General features: G+C 44.5%; 1 protein-coding gene across 1 annotated transcript in view; it reads right to left on the bottom strand.

Moving 5' to 3' along the window:
- LGSN (lengsin, lens protein with glutamine synthetase domain) overlaps positions 1-20,995 on the bottom strand; it is a 139,178-nt gene that overhangs the window by 91,497 nt on the left and 26,686 nt on the right. The window contains exon 2 of the mRNA XM_086926455.1: positions 7,923-8,802. Within this exon, the coding sequence (XP_086782581.1) occupies positions 7,923-8,802 (880 nt within the window). The remainder of the gene's footprint in view (positions 1-7,922; positions 8,803-20,995) is intronic.

Genomic DNA, 20,995 nt, shown 5'->3' on the forward strand with positions numbered 1-20,995 from the left:
TGTTCTTTAGCTCACTCCACCACCCCAGTTCAGACATGGCCATATGCAAATCAGTCTGACCCTGTGCCTCATGGGAACAGTACAGCCCGAACTGCCAAGCCATGTCTTCCCTGGACCGGAATCAAGCTTCCCAGGACCGGTTTCTGGCATTCCAGCCGTCTTCAGCCGGGCTTGCTTGAATCCAGTGGCAAAGTGAGCAAGGGACTCGCGTCTGAGCATACCCTGCCAACTTAGGGCGAACAAAGAAAAACCAAAGGGGGTAATGGACGGAGAGTTGACAATACAAACACTCACCCCCAGTCAACTGATCTTGCCAAGTTTCATAGAAATCCATTCAGCCGTTCGAGCTAAAAGTGAGTCCAACCGCCCTATGGAAAACTCAATGCTAAAAACACGTTTTGGGACCCCCCTTTTTTCTCGGCCCCCGCTTGACGAAACCCTCCCAAACTTTCAGGGGACGCTCAGAAACACAATGTGCCATTTTCCTGAAAATTTCAGCCAATTCCATCCATCAACGCCAAAGTTATTCAACATAGAATTTTCAGAAATCCCTATTCAAAAAAATCCTAACTATATATACCTACTGGCGACCGCCAGTAGGTTATATATGTATATATATATATATATATATATATATATATATATATATATATATATATATATATATATATATACATTTCTATGGCAAAATGAAACCCCTCATTTTGTTCCTTTTCAAATTAAATGTATTAAGTGTTACCACTTTATTCCAATCAAGATGACTTCAGGTGTGCCATACTTTTGTCATAAGTAAGACTGTTAGCGTTCTAGTTGTTCTTTAGAACACTCTGGGACATTCTGTCATTGGGCTATAGTTGGGCTACATCTGGCTGATATTTGGGCTACATGTGGGCTCTTTTGTCTCTGGTGGCCATCTTGGGAGACTGCATATCAGAATTTTTTTAATGAAATATAAGAGGATTTGAGAAGTCACTCAAAATGTGCCCTAATTTTTCTTTCTTCAGCACTAATCATAATTTCTATGGCAAAATGAACCCCCTCATTTTGTTCCTTTGAAAATTAGATGTTTTAAGTGTTAACACTTTATTCCAATCAAGATGACTTCAGGTGTGCCATACTTTTGTCATAAGTAAGACTGTTAGTGCTCTAGTTGTTCTTTAGAACACTCTGGGACATTCTGTCACTGGGCTATAGTTGGGCTACATCTGGCTGATATTTGGGCTACATTTGTTTTTTTTTGTCTCTGGTGGCCATCTTTGGGCTACATTGGGCTACATTGGGCTACATTGGGCTACATTTGGGCTCTAACATATATATAGCCCAATGTAGCTCAATATATATTTTTCAAAGTTAATTTTCGTAAAAACCACTGGAGCATATATCTTGAGATATAGCAAAGGCGCATCGGGCTACCAGTCCCTACAATTTTGCCAAGTTTTGTGGAAATCCATTCAGCCGTTCGAGCTAAAAGTGAGTCCAACCGCCCTATGGAAAACTCAATGTTAAAAACACGTTTTGGGACCCCCCTTTTTTCTCAGCCCCCGCTTGACGAAACCCCTCTCAAACTTTCAGGGGACGCTCAGGAAACAAAATGTGCCATTTTCCTGAAAATTTCAGCCAATTCTGTCCATCAACGCCAATGTTATTCAACATAGAATTTTCAGAAATCCCTATTCAAAAAAATCCTAACTATATATACCTACTGGCGACTGCCAGTAGGATGGATATATATATATATATATATATATATATATATATATATATATATATATATATATATATATATATATATATATATATATATATATATATATATATATATATTTATATATATATATATATATGTGTGTGTATATATATATATATATATATATATATATATCCACCGGAAGCAGGGTTGCACATTCGAAGGATGCCACTCGAGGAAAATCATTCTTATAAATTTATTGTCAGCCTGCAAGCAGAGAATACATCAGCCACTATCATCCAAGTTCATATGCCGGACGCGTTTCGGGAACTTCCTCTCCCTTCTTCTGCAGCGTTTAAATGGCAGAAACTGTAAGCACAGTATATATATATATAAATCGACATTTTGTACAACTATATTTTTAACATCAATATTCTTTTCCAATATTTTTTAACTTTCCTGTTTAAGTATAGAGAGTCAATATTTTTGCATTATATATTTTTTCAGTGATATTTTTTACTTCTAGATTTTGTAAATCAATATTTTGTCGGTGAACTGAGTGTGCAGAATAAGTGCATTTGCTGGTTGTATGTGCACCATTTTAGTTGTAGGCATGTTAAATGTACATGCTGAATGTATGTGTACCTCTGAGTGGTATAGTAAATGAAGTATGCAGTGCACGCATATGTTGTATGCATGCACTGGGCGTATGTGTGTGTTTGTGGATGGTGCAATACATGAAAGACCATGAGTTCTGTTTTGGGACACCCAAGCCTGCATAGTGAAACTTAGAGTGAAGGTAGAGAGATCTCCCAAATAGATTTATAGATTGCTGCATTGCTGTAAGCTGGGGGGTAACACATTGGGGAGGGGAGGACCAGGCCTTCCCTCTACACTTCAAAAGATGCTCTTTGATTAAGTGAGAGGTCACAAGGAATGGGCCTGGGCACATCTCAGGAAGGAGATGGAGCTGATAAGAGAATCATAAAGAGTAGGGCTGGGAGCTCTCGGAAAACCGTTTGAAATACATATCACTATGGCTGACATCCAGTGTGAACTCTAGTCATTCCCAAGACCTGTGTTGTGGGACTAAGCTTCAGAGACACTCCTGCTGTGACAGACTGCTTTTGAAGAGGAAGAGGGAACAAAGAAGTAAATACTTCAAAAGAAGCAGCACCCAACAAAAAACTTGAAAGCCTCATTCCCTAATTCACTTTTGAGTCAGAAAATGGGCTATAAATTGGGGAGTTGAGATCCCAAATTTATAATCTGCCCAGCACCAGACAGTCAGTGTGAGGAGGGGAAGCTCTGTAAGACTACTGCCTCTGGCCAGGACTGCTAGTCTCCCTGCTCAGTGAGGGGACATCACCCGGGGATTCTAAAATCACCTGCCCTGGAGCCTGAGCACTAGCGCCTGCCTGCATGCCAGGACCAGTGTGCCCTGTGAGGAAGAGCAGAGCTTTGGAGGGAGCAAGGTCCAATGGAGAGCTCTGTCAAGTGGACTCCCTGTACGAGATATAAGGAGGCAGCTGCTTCACTGATTGGGTTGCTTTCCATGTGCCGATCTGAGTCAGTGACCTATGTATGCCAGGAGAGGGCCGCAATGAAGACAGCTGTGGAAAAGACTTTGGTGCAGTACGGACTGAAGTCTTGTGCAGTAAAGTTGCATTGAGCCCGTATGTCAGGAGAAGCCACCGTGGAAAAGACTGCTGTGCAGTAAGGGCTGAAACCTGCGATGTAATGTTGTTGAAAGCCTGTATTCCAGGAAGGGCTGCAGTGGTACAGACTTTTGTGCAGTAAGTGCCAAAGCCTTGTACTGCAGTTGTGCAGCAACCCTGTGTGCCAGAAGGGTCTGCCGGCGAAGCAAGTGCCATGTTGAACAGGCCAGAGCCTCTAGACTGCAAGCATTGGTGACCCGTAGGTTACAAGGACCAACAAGGATTGCAACTGGTTGACCCCCCATTGAAGAAGTGAGAACACCATGGGACCATCATCACCCTAGTTCAGGATCAAGGACTAGAACATCAAAATCACCCTTCCCATCAGGAGTTTGGAGACACTCACCCCGCAAGAGGAGTGCAAAAAACCTCTGATTGCTGCCAGAGCATGATTGCTTGGGAGAGAGAGCCTGCTCCTGCTGCTAGGTCCACGTGCAGCTGACTCATCTGACCGGAACCTGAGCTGATGCAAGCCCTTGCTGGATGGGGTGAACTACCCACTGCATGAGGTGTGAGCTACACTCCTACCAGACCGAGTAAGACTTGTTTTGAGCCTATCGGCCCAATGGGAACTCGCTTCTGCGAGCGCTGTGGTGCTAGGACACTTTTGACTTGAATTTAAGACTTGCGTGGACTCTTGAGACAAGGACTGCTAGTAGGGCATTCCTTGGGTGTGAAAGGGAAATAACCTTTATCGCTAACACAAGGAGGGAGTGGGGCAGGGAATTGCCACTAAAACACTAGAGCCCCGACCTCAAGGGGAATTGTGTTACTGTTTGTGAATGTTATATTTTTCGTTTGTGTGGTTAATAGAAAAAAAATAATATTTATTTTTATTCATAAAATTGAGTATTTATCTAGACATTGATTTATTAGTGTGGTTGTAGGCATTTTTAGTTGGGAGCCCATGTTCACTAATCTGTGTGCCTCCCTAGAAAGCATTGGATTACTCATCCATATTTACCACTGAAAGTCAAATCCAGAAGGTGGTACTTGGCCCAGTTGCTCAGATTTCATAGCAGACATGCCTTGGGACATCAGGAGTTAAAGTCCTCAACCGTACCATTGGCCCCAGTAGCCTCTGTGTTTCATGTGGATCTCTGAAATGGGTTCTGACAGGTGTGATTGAACAATCCTTAAAAATATTCCTCAAGGGTTCCTTTGATATGCTGGATAACTTAGGCTTCCTTATGTTTCTGATTATGGCAGAGGAAAGCCAATGGTTAGATACAGCCTGTTGAAATAATTACTATTCCTTGGAAATTCAGTATTTAAGATGAATTGAGAAACAATGTAAACTGACTTTGAATTTTCTAATTCTCTATTTTATATTAGAAATATGTAAATTATTTTGTGATTCTTGTCATTATCAGAGGTTTAATAATACTTTTATGAAGTGTATGGAAATATCTCATTGGGTTATGTATGGATTAATATAGATAAATCACTAAGAGGTTGATTACTATGTCTGTCAGAGTTGCCTCCGACCGATAGCGTCTCAGTCTTGGGACAGACCGACCTCCGGTTCCGACTGCTTGATTACAATGTGACTGAACACTTTTCAGTTGGATACTCGCTTTTCTCTGAGGGAGTTTGTGTCACAGCCGTTTACTGGCTGTAATGCAAGCTCTTATAGAGAAATGGGGTGTATGTAAAACACTGCATCCTGTGGCAGGCACTGCATGGTGCCAGCCACACAGTGCATGGTTTTACAGGGGAAACCCTGGGTTCCCGCTCGACCAGCAACCATAAGACGCAGAGGTGATGGGGCCCAGCTAGGAGCCACCTAAGTGGCTTTCTGGCATCCTTTCTGTGTCAGACAGGCTGGCACGGAACGGCTAAGAGAAACTGATATCGTAATCTCAAAGGTAGAAACCCCCTCCATAGTGGATTAAGGTGTAGTTCCAAGTGACAAGAAGACTCCAAGAGCCGGTCGGAAGCGAGTCATAATGACTGGCCAATTTACATTCTGGCCACTGACATCGTAATCGGGCGGTTGCACTGCAAACCGACCATGTCGGTCAGAAAGCCTCCAATTGCGTTTGGAAAGCTTCCAACTATCGGTCGGAGGCTTTCTGACCAACATCATAATTGGCCCCTAAATATGTTTCATTTGCATGAACATGCATTTCACTAGTATTATTGCAAATGCTGCCAAGGTGTTCAGGTGATTTGGCACATGTTCTTTACAAGTACAGTGCTTTAAAGGTGGCATTGAGATTGGATAAAGTCATATTAAAATGTCAGGGATAGATGTCAAATTCTTTGAAAGGCCTACAGATTAGTTTAGTTTTGTACATGAATATATGGATGGAACTCTTTTTAAATATAAAAATCTGAAAAGGGATGCTTTTCATTTTGATTTTGATAGGGTGACATGTCTCATTTTGCAAATGAAGCACATTTATTAGTAAAGTACAATATATAATGTTAAATAACATGTGCACACATAACGCAAAAACTTGACGAAAGAGATTATAATGAATTAAGTTAGCTTAAATATGAATGCCTTTTAAAATCTCACCTTTACAAGTAAGGTTAAGAGACCTGTTCACGCATTTATGCAGTTGCTTTGCACAAGATTTTTTTTTCCCACTGAAGACTCTGCATTTTTCCAAATGCCTACTGTTAACTAGTGAGTAGGTATTTGTTGTGTATTAGACAACTGATAGTGAGGTTGTTATAAGATAAAATGATGAGTAGAAGACGAGGTGTAGCATATGTAGAATGCTTTATTCTTTAGATGGTAGATATCAAGGGGGGACCCCACCAGGAGCAGCTCACTTGCTGCTCAGCCCGCCTCTAACTGATCCTCACACTCACACACAAGCATTCCAACACTCCATTCTCACGCACACCAACATTCCACTAACATTCTACATATGGCTGAGCAGCAAGACCTACAAGAAGTCAACTACAGAGGTTCTCACTGAGAGGAAAGTAAGATACCAGGAAGCACAACTTGTGGGAAAAGCTGTCAGAACCACAAGATTCTGTCCATTAACAAACCAAGGACCTAGCCATCGTAAAGATGTGTGAAACTGGGGAGTTTACATGTGACAGGGTCCACCATGCGAGCGCAGAGAATTCCAAGATGGCTGACAGTGCAAAACCAAATGTACAAGAGTACAAGAAGGCAGTGCACTAGATGGTGGAGGTGATTCACACATGTTTCACGTATCAGCGGTCGAAGGAAGGGACAGTCAACCTGAAGAGACCACAGAACGGCTGTGGACGGGGGAGATGCGGGGGGGCAGAAGGAAAGAATCTGCAACATGAGGCCATCAGTGAGGAATCTCAATCCAGGAGAGCAGATCCAGTTCCAGTAGGAAGGCCCAATATCCAAGAGGAAGAAGTTGGTGTGGAGATCCTAGTGAGGCTTTGGGAGAGGAGCCATGGATCAACCTTCGAGCCGCAGCTTAAGGCAACTGCTTCACTCCCTTATCTTTGCATGTCTAAGGGTCTGGATGGTGGGCTGAAGGAGAAAAGGGTATCATCCTCTCCATATCTGGGTTTTCCACCGGTGAGCGCTGAAAGTGAAGCACAGTTCAAAGCACAACCTTCTTATATTGAATCACGAAGTAAATCATGATGGTGTTGGTGACAGGTTTATTTTGCCCTGATATAGAGTAGTCATATCAGGTTCTTCTTTATCTTCCCAAGGGCCCACTGGTAATTCTTGCGAAGAAAAGAAGGCAAGCACAGCAAATGGGAGGCGTGATAAACAGACCGGAGACGACCTCCCATGGGACGATAGTTTGTTTGTGTGAACCATTGATACTCTTTAAGCAAAGATCCTGGAATTAAGGAGAAATAAAAGACATACTTACCATATACATTGGGTGTCTTCTGCTGCCTGTCTATCCCAATTTACAGTGGTGTTAGAAGTGGGATAGACAGCCTTAATGGTGTCCCAGCAGACAATGATAGAAGACAATGTGAAACAACTTGCTGAGGGTCATGAAAGAACAGACCACATGCATTACAGTGAACCAACAAGCCCAGGACCCAGCCATCCTGAAACTCAGTGATGCTCTCGTAAGTGCAAAGGTACATCCCAATGTTACCAGCTCAGTACTGCAAAAATACAACCAGGCGAGGATCATGACTTCTTTACCAATTGTGAACGGATTGCCTCCACAGAAGCATGTCCGAGGAACATTCTTTTGAGTGATATGTAAAGGCCAACTTAATACGGCTAACAATCAGTTTCAACTAGGAATACTTATACCAAGATAATAATGTATAACCAGGTATCCATTTGTAAGTAATAATTTTTGTGAAAAATTAACTTTTGCATTATTCTGCACTATAAATATATAGTAAAATGCTGTACACTGTTTCTTCATAATTGGTTTTCAGCTACACCTAAAATTTGAAAAATAGTGTACATTATTGTTTCCTATTTATCTTAGAAATTGCATTATAACCATCATTCTCTGCTTTCTATTACCATCAAGCGTGATCCTTCAAAAAGTTAACATGCATTGCAAGAACTTATCATTGAAAATAATTACCAGCTTGGCCTGTGGATGGAGTCGTTGGAGAGTCATATTTCACATGTACTGCAGAACCTGGTTTGTCACTAGGAGCTGGTTGCTTCTCAAACGAAGGTTTAATGCATGTGCCCTCTGGGGATTGCATTAGCTCGGATCCAGCACATGTCTGGCTGGGGATGGACTTGCTTTGATGCTTTTCATCTTGGTCTCGTGTAGTCTGGATTTTCTGCTGCTCTCCTTCACGATGTGGCCGGAAGGTCTCGAAGGATCCAACGGTTTTATTAATATGTTTTCCATTTGTCTTTGGCAGCAGTATGACGGTGGATGGCACGCTGGATCTGTTGCTGTCTCTGCTCTGAGTTGCAATCATAGAGCTTTCTCGAAAATGGTCTTTAAGCTCCGCTATCGTTTGTTTTGAAATTCCAGGGCCAATTGGCTGTACTTTTTCATGCATTTCTCTTTGCAATGTTTGATTGTTGTCTTTGCTGTCTTTTTCATTTTTGTGAGAATCACCCTGCACAATGCATTTTAAGTCCCATGATGTATCATCTTTGCTGTGCGCCTGAATGCCACTGAGTTTATTTTTATCACTTTCTATTTCCTCCCCGGTACTAGACATCACTTTGTTTGGGCTGGTGGTTACGACAATGATGTGCTTTCCTTTTTGCTCTTGATTAGAGTTGTTCTGGGTTTTCTGAAGAGCAACGTCCTCTTTGCTGTCTAAAGTATATGTTCTTTGATTGTAAGACTGGTCTAATGTGCTAGGCAGATTATTCCATTCAATTTGCTCCCATTCAAACAAAGGTAGATTCTTTCCAGTAACCTTAACTCCTCTTCTCCTTTTTCTTACTGATATCCAGCCTCCGTCTGTTTCATCATAGGTACTCTCAGGTATTTTCTGTAATCATTAAGGAAAAAACTGTATTAACTATTACATCAAAGAACATTGCAGAGCGTAGGTCTGTTATTATGTAAAACAAAGTTTTTATGAGTGGTGCCATCGAAAGTGCCTTTCAGGTGAAAATGTGAAAAATGAATAAAACAAATCAATTCATGTATTGACTGCAATACATGGTATTTTGAATTAGAAAGATCAAATGTCATGCTAAAGTGATGTTATTAACATAAAATTAAATATCTCCTTTGATCTGTTCTTAAAAGTGTTATACCCTTGAGCCCATCATGCTAGAATTCTGTTTAACAGAAAATGCATCTCTACATGGGGGGAATCATATGAAGCCTACGGAAGCTATTTCCAGGAAGTAGAATGGGCATAAATAATGATAAAGATCGGGATTTTGAACATGCACTGTGCCTGGTATCAGTTTTATGGTCCCCAAGAGAGGTGGGGTATGTTTTTGCTAGGGATCATTGGATCCAGTTTTATATTGGTTCAGCTACGCCTCGGGGGACAGAGCTGAAATTTAGCTCTGCTGTTGCACAGGTTGCGCTGCATAATTCACAACTACTATTAGACGTGTTGGTTCCCACTCTCGCGCATTTTGCGAGTCCCAGAGACAGACACAGAGGGCAGACTGGAAATAACTTGTAGACATCCATATTTAACCTACATTATCCTGGAACAGTGAGCCAGAGGACAGAGAGTCTTGGCGGCTAGGGAACATGAGAACCAACAGAATTTCTGTTATGACTAATGTAGCCAGTGCTTAGTGGGGAAATGGTAAATATTGACACTGACACTGAAAAACAGTGTGAAGAGGAGGAAACATCCCTTTTCAGCTTAACAGCAAGCCAGAAATCATCAAATACAGGAGAATGGGACCATTGATTGTCTTAAAGAGAACAAATTATTGTCTTAAAAGCTTCCCCTTTCCCAGGGGCATCCTCAAGGGAGCCCAAATCAAGGTGATAACGACAACAGGAGACTGCCAATGTGCAGTCAACAATATTCTGCAACTTAACATCAAGCACAGACTCCTACACAGAAGCAGATTCTTGGGCAATATTTCCTCAACTGAAATCTTATCATCCAGACTTTGAATATGAAATCTGAATCTATGATGTCCTCACCGATGACTTGCCCCCTAAATAGCTGATGCTGGAGAACCTGAAATAAAAGCCATAGTCAGGAAAATGGAATCCAGTTTAGCTACAATCAATGGCAAAATCATCTCTCTATCTCAGTGTTTAAATCTCATCAAAGGCAGGACAGATAGTTATGTAGTCTGAACTTATATCGATAAAAGGTGGATCTTGAATTGAGACAATGACAATAAACCAATCAGTGAGAAATTGATGAAGATGGAAAAGGTGATTGGGATCAAACGAGCCAAGAATGGACACCTGGAAATGTGATTAGCAATTGGGAAGATGGAACTTTTCATTTAAGAGCTACTAACATCTAGGGTCAGGCACAAAAAACTCTATTTTGTTTGTGTTGGAATAAGCACAGTGCAAAGCAATCCAGGCCAGTCTCTAAGCCCGACTATCACCAGGTTGTTGAATTAATAAGACAGATAAATAGCACTAAAACTGGTGAGGAAAATGATAATTTGGAATATGAAGGGCATACAATCTCTTTGTAGCTTGACTTTATCGCAACAGTGCAGGAAGCAAAGTTCTCTTTTGCTTGCAAAAAGTGTTTTTGAAAGCTAAAGATTAAACATGCATTATTTGTTTATTTTCACACAAGCCTCTGCACATCCACCTCATAGAAACTGACGAAGGACTATATTAGCCTATTAGTCACCTAAAATAGAAAAGGGACTTCTCTACTTCTCTATACAGTAGCCGCATTTCTGCTTCCAATAGGCCAGCTATCTTGGAAGAGGTCCCCACTGTAGATACTCCTGATTTACATGACTTCTTCACCCGCATGGATAATCCCAAGACAACAAGATCAACGTCATTTTGTCCTCTGGAGGAAACAATTTGTTCAGAATAAGCTATCCTCCTAACCTATCCATAAATGCCATAAAAAATCTCAAACATAGAATCCTCTACCTAAATAAAGAAACTCTCATCACAGACCCCTACTTCTGCCACAACTAGGGCATTGCATTGAATGACCTCATTATCATGACCAATTGGCGTGTGCATTGGAGGAAAGTGTTTACCGCTCTACTCAATACCACTACCATGAAGAAAGTACCACACAGAAACTCACTATCGTACATTGTCCTCTGTACAATGTGGAAGCCACCATCTCCATCTACAACAATGGCACTGTGCTCAGTCAATCTTCAGATCACAACCTAGAACTCTTTGTTATTATTTTCTCCCACCTCAAGAACAAATTAGACTCAGCCACTGCGCTGCCCTCCCCCTCACATCTCCCCACTGACTCTTCCACATGTGACATCATCATCTCCAGAACATCCATGGGTTTAATTTGCATACATCAAACCCCTTCCTCAACTGATACAATTGGCAGTGAGTTACTACAAAAACACTAATTCAACACCCCCTCCCATCCCTCTCAGTAACCCTGTACCAAAACCCCTATTACACAGAATAGTACATGGTCCACTCCCTATCAACCAGCCAATACCAAGACTCCAACAGAGGTTATCACCTACAACTGCCCCCCCAATCAGTCTGAATTTACTAGTTCTCCCGATCTAAGAGCTTCCATCAGTCAGGAACTCTTTAAGAGCCATGCCACTCATTTTATGCTTGAGACCATACAATCAGAATTACTGCAATTAGGGCTTATATCCTTAAACTAGTGCATATCACTTCCAACCTGGATTATTCTAGGTCCTTACAGGTGACTCACTGCCACAATCACATCATCCTTATGCCCAGTTGCCACTCTGGTCCCTGCCCTGACAATACCTGGGTCTCAAAATCCAGATGGAGTCACAAACTGAACCATGCCCTCAACTCCTGACCCAATAGACTAGTCAGGCAGCCATTGAATACTGATATCCTCTACCTCCTTGCCACCTATAACCATGCTATGACTGTCCAAGCGATACCTACTGGTAAATTATAGACTATTACCTCTCACCCTCCTAGGAATCCCACCCTAGCTCTAGATACATTCATAACATGAACATCAAACAAGTTTCAATCTCACATAACTGGGAAGGGTTCACCAACAGCACCTGGCCACTTTCCTCTTCGCCGCTGACCTTTTGGGAGTCTCCAAGTGGACTTCATTAATATGGCCCAGACGGAGAAGTACAAGCATGTGCTGGTAATAGTGTGTATGTTCAGCAAATAGACTGAGGCATATCTAGCAAAAAACTGTGATGCACCAACTATTGACAAATGCGTTTTTAAAGAACTTATCTTGTGTTTTGGGCTATCAGCACTTTTGAGCTCAGACAATGGACCGGCATTCATTTCCCATTTGATAGGGGGAATATGCAAAGGGCTGGGGTTACACAAAAACTGCTTTGTGCCTACCACCCACTGGCAGCAGGAGCCGTGGAGAATAAAAATGGGGTGTTGAAAAACAAAATAGGGAACATTTGTGCATCCACTGAACTATCATGGGTATACACGCTTCCATTGGCTCTGTTGGCAATGAGGAGTACCACAGACAGAGTGACCAAGTTGAGCCCCCATGAAATTTTTTTAGGCCGCCCAATGAACATTCCAGGCCACATATCCACTGCTGCACTGTCAATATCAGATGATTTACTTTTGTTCTATTGTAAGAAATTAACAGAGAGATTGTGTTATCTTCATCTCCAGGTCCTGCAGGCTCTTCCAGAAGCAGCAACACCACCAGCCCATGACCTGCAGCCAGGCGACTGGGTTTGGTTAAAAGCCAACACCAGATGACACTGCCTTCAGCCAAGGTTCAAAGGCCCTTACCGGGTTCTCCTGACAACAGCAACTGCAATCAAGTGTGAGGGGCTGACCTCCTGGATCGACAGCTCCCACATCAAGAAAGCACCAGGGCCGGAGCAAGAATGACAGGCCCCAACAGCACCACCAGCTGCATCAGAGGAACAACCTTCGCTACAGCAACACAGCAACAGCAAGTAACTCCTAAAAGAGGCAGATCCCTGCTGCGTGTCATCGCTGGACCAGGAAAAAGTAGCATACCAGGCCTCTTGATATCGTATTTTCAAGGATCTTCATGTTTTCTTCAAGTGACTGGTGACATCACGTACTGATGACCTCTGACGGTACTCCACAGGAGCACCAATGGTTTCTATAGAAAATGGTGCTGGTGCCTGCCTCAATAGGAGTGCAGGACCTGCTAGTTAGATACAAAGACTAACTGCTTTGCCCTGGTACTTCAAAGTTTTCCAATTCAAAGAACTTCTGGCAATGGCTAAGACAATGCCAAGAACAAGGAAAGTGGCCAGCTGTGCTGACAGCAATACTGTCCCCAGTCCCAGGAATAATAATACCAGCACTTGTTTTAATATTTGCAAAAGACATTGAAATACGGTTACTTAATGGCAAGGTGGGAGATGGGAACAACTCAAAGATAATAGTTGGGGAGCTTAAAATGAACACCACAAAGCAAGACATCATGATATAGGTTGAAGTTAAAGGAGAAGGGGAAGGAGAAAGAGAAGTATGGGATGAGTACCAGAGAAATACATATGTGGAAATGCTCAAAATGTATGTAAGCATTATGAACATATCTGGGTGTTATATTTGTACACATTTTCCAACAGATACAGGAGATAGCATGAGATACCATGCGATACCCTTCTATAAGTATGTGGAATGTGTTTTGATGAAGAACATGTTCCTTAGACAGCACAACATGTCCATAGTGGTGGGACCTCGTAGGAACGGTGAAGTTTCTACTGGGCAAAAAAAAGCAATTCCTAGGACAAAGAGGGTACCATGCATGAACATGCAACCAACAAAAAGGTACCAGCTGATGCTAGAACTTTTGACACAACATCTAAGAATAAGTAGTGGAAGGATAGGGCAGAGTGGGACAACTTGGGAAAGGAAAAGATAAAAGATAGCAAGGTTCAGGACAGAGCAACAGCTTACTGCCCCATCCTACGTCCAGAATGACAAGGCAAGGCCCCTTAAGCAACAAGCTGTACATGTAGGGTTACCCAGAGAACCAGGCACAAAACAACAGTTAGTAAAGGAAAGGAAGAATGGAAGAAGAAATGCATGTTTGGGTGCAGTTTAAAGGAATTGGCAGGGATTGAACAAGGACAAAAGGAATGTGACAGGAGGAACAATGAACCCCTAGGAAGTTCCGACTAAACAAACAGTTAAGAAAGTACACCTCTTTTTGTAGGTGAAAGGAACTGCTTGCATGTCGCTAAGATTTGACGGGGCAGGGAACGTCTCAGCGGTCATCACCTAGGTTAGTGGGATATATAGAGGATTGTTCTTTGTTTGTGGTCAGTAGGCATATTTCTATCTGCCCCAGGATGGTACAGCAGCTCCTACCTTGCTTCCATCCTGCCCCGAATTACCCATTTCATAAACCTAATACAGGTTGAACACCAGGGGCACTGCCCATGAAGAGCTAGAAGGACAGCAGAATGGGAAGATGACATAATGACAAGATTTGGAGTGATGGTACCTGGTGCAGGCATAGTATACACAACATTGAGGATATATCAGCTAGCAAGGATGATTGAGAATTTGGCAGACTCAATAGCAGCAGCCTTAGGAAAGATCGCTGAGGAGCTTACCGCCATGAGGGCTGTGGTATAACAGAAAAGGTTTTTGTTAGACATCATCCAGACAAAGGAGGGTGGAGTTTGTCACATCATTTACCAAACTTGCTGTTCTTATATCCTTGATAATAGCCATAACATTAACAATGATCAATAAAATAAATAAAGTTAAGGATGAAGCACACAACATACACACAGGAAGCATGGCATGATTATAGAGCTGGGGATCATGGATATTGGAGGTGAATATAGTGGGGATAGTAGCAGTGATCACCCTTTGCATAATGATCCAAGTTTGCCCTGCACTTTTTTCAGCTTTGGCATTCAGCTGCGCACGCTGTGTGCCAAAACATAAAAATATGAACACCACAAATTCAGGACTGACCGAATAGGATGTAGTGATTTGGTATAAGATGGGGAATTGTGGAAACCATCTTTGTGAATTGATACCAAAGGTCTAATCTACAGGCCTGCAAAACGTTGACATAAAATCATTAGACGAATGCTTGTACTTTTTCATGGCGCAGAAAGAGAGATGCTCTCCCTGCGCAAGGTTTGATCAAGAACCACATTCAAAAAGTACAAGATGCTAGCTTAGCCACAAGCTCTTCAACATACCATATTTAGAAGAAACACTGCTACGTGCTAGATATTGTAATCATTTCTATGGAAAAACACTAAGCCTGGTACATTTCATTAGACTGGACAGTCCCAAAAGTATCACGTACTCAGAACACATGTGCAGCAACGGTTTATTTCAGACCATAAAAGGTATCATGCAGCTTAGGCCTCCTCTGACTGGATAAATATTTAATTCTTAATCTGTATTACATGAATTATGATGTTTCTTTCCTTCTGCAGTTTTTATTGATGAAAGCTTTCAGAAACTTACCATCTTCAGACACTCAGTGGCTTTGTTGACTGTCTCTGTGCTGCACGTATTGCGTTATCTTATTGACCTATAATACATTCTATTCATCTTATGTGCTGACAGAGAGTTGGTATTATCTGTTTAATTTTTTGTTTTAGGCTTCTACACTTCTACTATCCCCATCAAAATATCCCTTAAATGCATGTTACTCAATCGAGGCTTAGCTGTGAATCACACGGCTAACATAGCTGATCTTATACTTAACCTTGACCTTGATATCCTTATACTCACTGAAACGTGGCTGAATGAATCCTCATCCCAGATTTATGACATAATAGTCCCATCCAGTCATGACATCATCAGACTAGACCACTCAGGACGCTCTGGGGGTTGACTAAGTCCATAATATCCATGAAATACACACATTCTCTATCACTGCCCTCCTGTGAACACCTTAGAATCAACTTCCAGATCAATGAAAACTTTATGTGCTCTCTTCACACAATTTACCACCCGCCTGGCAATAACCACATATTCATGGAACAGATCATGAAGACCAGCTCCTCAAATTATGAATAGTGTAACAACTAAAGTTCCCTTGGCAAATTTAACATTAATTTGAACAATTCCCGTGACCCTCTGGTGAACAGTTTAAAATCATTCCTCCAAGACCTCAACTTTATCCAATCATGCAACAGCCCTACCCATAATAAAGGTGCCCTTGTTATATGTTGTGTTATGATTCTTTAATGTTTTATATATCACTCGTGTCCTCAAAGGTGTCTTGCGCTGCAATGCGGGATGGTGGTCAGTAAACAAGCAAGATACAATGTGGCATCTGGATGAAAAGAGAAACGTTTTCAATGCTTTTCTGAAATGTAAAAGGGGCTGGGAGTTTTTCAATTCAAAAGAAAGAGAGTTCCTTAATTTTTCTGTACGAGTTTCAAAGCTTTTTCCACCCCAACGGGCAAGTCTCAATTTTGGCACCTCAATATTTTTTAAACCTGACGAAGGTAAGGGTCTGGGAGGTGTGTATCAGTGAAAGGACTGCCTAAGGGCAACTGGTCCAATGTTATGTAGTGTCTTAAAGGTGGTGCACAAAGCCTTGACCTTTGGTTCAAGGCCATCACTCCCCCCAGCAGATCCGCCTTTCAGCTGGACCAATCCAGCACTGAGCCCTCTCCTGAGCAGGGTGCGGGCCAACAGCCCGTCTCTGCACCGCAAGTCTCACCTTGCCTGCAGTTCTTCCATTTTGAAGGGTATTATTTTCCCCTTGTTCCTCATTGTTGCTCCTCTCTGTTTGCCTCTGTATTTTATGGTATTCTGTGTGTGTTTTGTTTTTCCCCACGTTTCCCGCTTCACCTGGTCAGTTTCTTCCCACTGATGCTGCCTCTGTGGCCCCACCCCCAATGCAGCCCACTTCCACCTCCCCACCTCTGCTCCCGCCCCCTCCTCTACATATGACTACTGCTGAGTGGGCGTGTAGCGGACACGTGCAGCGGGCGCACATAAGGCAAGCCCATCTGCACCCATCCATAACCCAACCGCAACCAGCGCCAGGAACCCTGGTTCTCCCAGAACCCACACCTACGACTCAACCACCCTCCATGCACTCAATCCCGGAAAATACACCGACTGCGCAAGATCCTCGCTGACCACCACCCATGGGCAGTTCTCGTGCAGACCCTGCCGCAGATCCTTCACCATCAAAAAAGTTCCAACAGCCGCCGAAGGACCTCCTGCCGCATGCAACACTGAAACCCCGACCTGCATGCTCCTCAGCATATGCTCCCTGCACCGACACTCCATCAAAATCTGGGACTTAATTGACACCCTCTCGCCCAATGTTGCCTTCCTCACGGAAACCTGGACCAACGCCGCCACCGGCCCCGACATCACCACGGCCATCCCCAGCGGCTACAAGATACAGAGAAAGGAACACCTCCACTGCCCAAAAGGAGGACTTACCATCTCACACAAGACCCCCCTCCAACTCTCCACATGCAACACGAGTGATCCCTACTCCAACACTGAACACCTCCACTTCCATATCCAGACCAGACCCAGGACCGCGCTGCACTGCACACTCATCTACAGACCACCAGGACCTCGCACACAGCCAGCCACTACCATTGCCGAGCTCGCCGCTTCCCACACCAATACCTCCATGGACTACATTCTACTCAGGGACCTGAACTTTCACCTAAAAAACAGGAATAACCGAGACTCCACCACTCTCCTCGACAACCTCCCAATCTAGGACTGAAACAGCTCATCAAAACGCCCACCCAAAGAGCAGGTCACACCCTCGACCCCATCTTCGTAGGAGGAAAAAAACATCCGCTTCAGCCACACCACCCAGCCCATCTGGACAGACCACCACTGCATCCACTTCACCTTCAACACCACCAACACACCCAAGCCTGCCCGATGCCCACCACGACAGAATTGGACCACGGTCACAGAGGAGCACTTCGTCATCACCCTCCGCCAAGACCCCCCCAGCGCCACGACCGACACCAACTCCGCAGCCAGGTAATTTCACTGCTGGGTCTCCTGCTGCGCTAACAAGCTGGCACCCCTCCGCCACCCCACTAATCTACACACTCTCAAGGCCACCTGGTTCACCACAGAACTTCAAGAAGCTAGACGATCCTGCAGACGCCTAGAGAAAACGTAACAAGACTAAAAAATCACGGAAGCACAGAAGCACAGAACGACCACAAGAGTGCCCTGAAGGAATACCACCATAAGAGACATCAAACAGACCTTCATAAGAGACAAATTCCATTCCAACGCAACCAACATCAAGGAGCTGTTCAACAGCATACAGCAGTTCACAAAACCCACCTGCGAAGCCACGGACGTCACACCTTCCCAGGAACTTTGCAACAAGCTCGGCTCCTACTTCCATTTGAAGATAAAGGCCCTCTATGACAACTTCAGCGAAAAAGCACTGGACACCAGCCCCCTACCCACCGACGCTGATAATCCGACCATCATGTCCTGGGATCTTGCGACCGTCGATCGCATCACCACAACCATGAAGAAAACTCACTCAGTAGCCCCAATGGATCCCTGCCCACCACACATCTTCCACAGGTCCACTGCGGCCATCGCATCCAAACTTGCACGGACAATCATTCAACGCCTCCCTCAGATCCGGCATCTGCCAAGACAACTGGAAACGGGCAGAAGGTGAAACCCCTCCTCAAAAAACCAACGGCCGACCCAACTGACCTGAAAAACCACTGGCCCATTTCTCTCCTCCCCTTCATGGCCAAAGTTACAGAGAGACTTGTGAACGCCCAGCTAACTGCCTTCATTGAAGAGAACTCCATCCTAGATGCCTCCTAGTCTGGATTCCGCAGCAACCACAGCACCAAGACCGCCCTCCTTGCCGCCACAGATGACATCAGCAAATTGCTAGACCAAGGACACACTGCGGCCCTAATCCTTCTAGACCTCTCAGCAGCCTTCGACACCATCTCACATCGCAGGCTCGCAGCCAGAATCCATGACACAGGACACAAGGAGCCGCCTTCAACTGGATCCAATCCTTTCTCACCAGCAGAACCAAGAGGATTCGACTCCCTCCCTTCATCTCTGAACCCACGGAAATCAAGTGTGGAGTACCCCAAGGATCGTCACTCAGTCCCACGCTCTTCAACATCTACATGGCCCATCTCGCCGTCTTCGTCAGACAGCATGGGCGTAGCATCGTATCCTACGCCGATGATACCCAGCTCATCCTTTCGCTCGCGAAGAATCCCGAAGACACCAGACTCTGCATTCATGAAGGAATGAAGGAATGAAGAGCGTGGCCACCTAGATGAAAGACAACTGCTTGAAGCTCAACTCAGAGAAGACCAAGGCCCTCATCCACGGGACCCTGCACCTCCACCTGGGACAACACCTGGTGGCCATTCACCCTCGGGAACCCATCCACGCCTAGAGACCACGCTCAGAACCTCTGCATCATCCTTGACTTCTCTGTGGACCTTCGCAGTGGACCTGTGGAAGATGTGTGGTGGGCAGGGATCATGAACCACCAGATCAACGCCATTGTTCCACTAACTTCAACTGCTTTCGCATCCTCCGAAAGACCTTCAAATGGATCCCCCCAGACTGCAGAAGAACCATCACCCATGCACTCATAACCAGCCGACTGGACTAAGGCAACTCCCTCTATGCTGGAATCAAGAGGAATCTTCTACACAAACTCCAAACCATCCAGAATGCCGCAGCCAGACTCGTTCTCACGACACCATGCCATGAGCACATGACCCACCATCTACAAAACCTCCACTGGCTCCCCGTCGAGAAGAGGGTCACCTTCAAACTCCTCACCTCTGCCTACAAGTCCCTCAACAACATCGGACCCAAATACCTCAACCACAGAGGATCCTTGCACATACCCAAGAGGAACCTCTGTGCCGCTGAACTCGCCCTGGCAGAGGTGCCCTGCATTAGTGTAATCTCCTGGTTCCTCAGGATCGGGTACTTAACGCACACCTCCCTAATAACCTTGTTAGTGCAATGAAACAGTACAGACCTGTTGGGTTGCTTAAACCAGGTTTAATAACTCAAAGTACTGCCAGAGCGTAACAGCACCGCAGTGGTCCATGCAGAGTTGAGTTCACCCCGTGTAGGTCCGAGACCTATCCGTCAAACCGTCCTCTGCACGAATGCCGGTCCCGGCATTCACCAACAGAGGGTACAGTGCTAAGCAGTGGCCGACAATGCCACTCGAACACTCTTGTAGGGCGTTAACTTGACTTAGGTTTCTACTCCTTATATCCTCCTCCGCATTAGTGTCGGTCCTGACAATCTCCAACGGAGGGCAAGATATGTAAACAAAAGGGCTCGCTCTGTTCCTGCTCGTTTACCCTCGAGCGGGGACGGTAACAACCAACGTAAAACAATTAAGGTGTCAGCACGCTCAGTAAACCTTCGAGCAGGGACTGGTGCAAACTAGGCAGTACTGTTCTGTGACCTGCACACTCGATATCCTCGAGCGGGGACTGGTGCCACTTATGCAGCACAGTTCTGAGTTCTGCTCGCTCGATAACCCTCGAGCGGGGACTGGTGCCACTTATGCAGCACGGTAACCCTCGAGCAGGGACTGGGGCAGCTTGGAGACAAAGAGCGCAATGCTCGCTCGATTACCCTCGAGCGGGGACTGCAGCTCCAAGCGCTGGGTCCAAACAACGGATAACCGGACCCGTAGCCTGTAGGTCGCGGCCGCTTCTCTTACTTAGCTACTCCGGGTAACAACGAAGAAAATCCAGAAATCAAGGTCTCACCTTGTCAGAGGCTCAGGCGCTGTGTTCCGAAACCACGAACACTGAATATCCGACGCCGTACTCGGCGTCCATGGTCCGTTTTATGTCGGCGAGAACTGCGCATGCTCCATACGTTGCCCTCTGGGTATTGTAGTTCTTGGCGAAGCTTTCTTGGGGTTTGTAGTTTTTTATGAACGGAACGCTCGCACAGGTTCCTAACACGTAGTGTGGACGATCCGGTTTGTGTCCTAACAATTAGCAGGAACTGAACCTGCGGGAAAGCTCTCTCCTACATCGCAGCCAAGACTTGGAACGAGCTCCCTGCGAACATCAGATGTTCCCCAACCCTGC

Source organism: Lissotriton vulgaris, chromosome 6 (assembly GCF_964263255.1).
Source record: "Lissotriton vulgaris chromosome 6, aLisVul1.2, whole genome shotgun sequence".
NCBI classification, from domain to species: Eukaryota; Metazoa; Chordata; class Amphibia; order Caudata; family Salamandridae; genus Lissotriton; species Lissotriton vulgaris.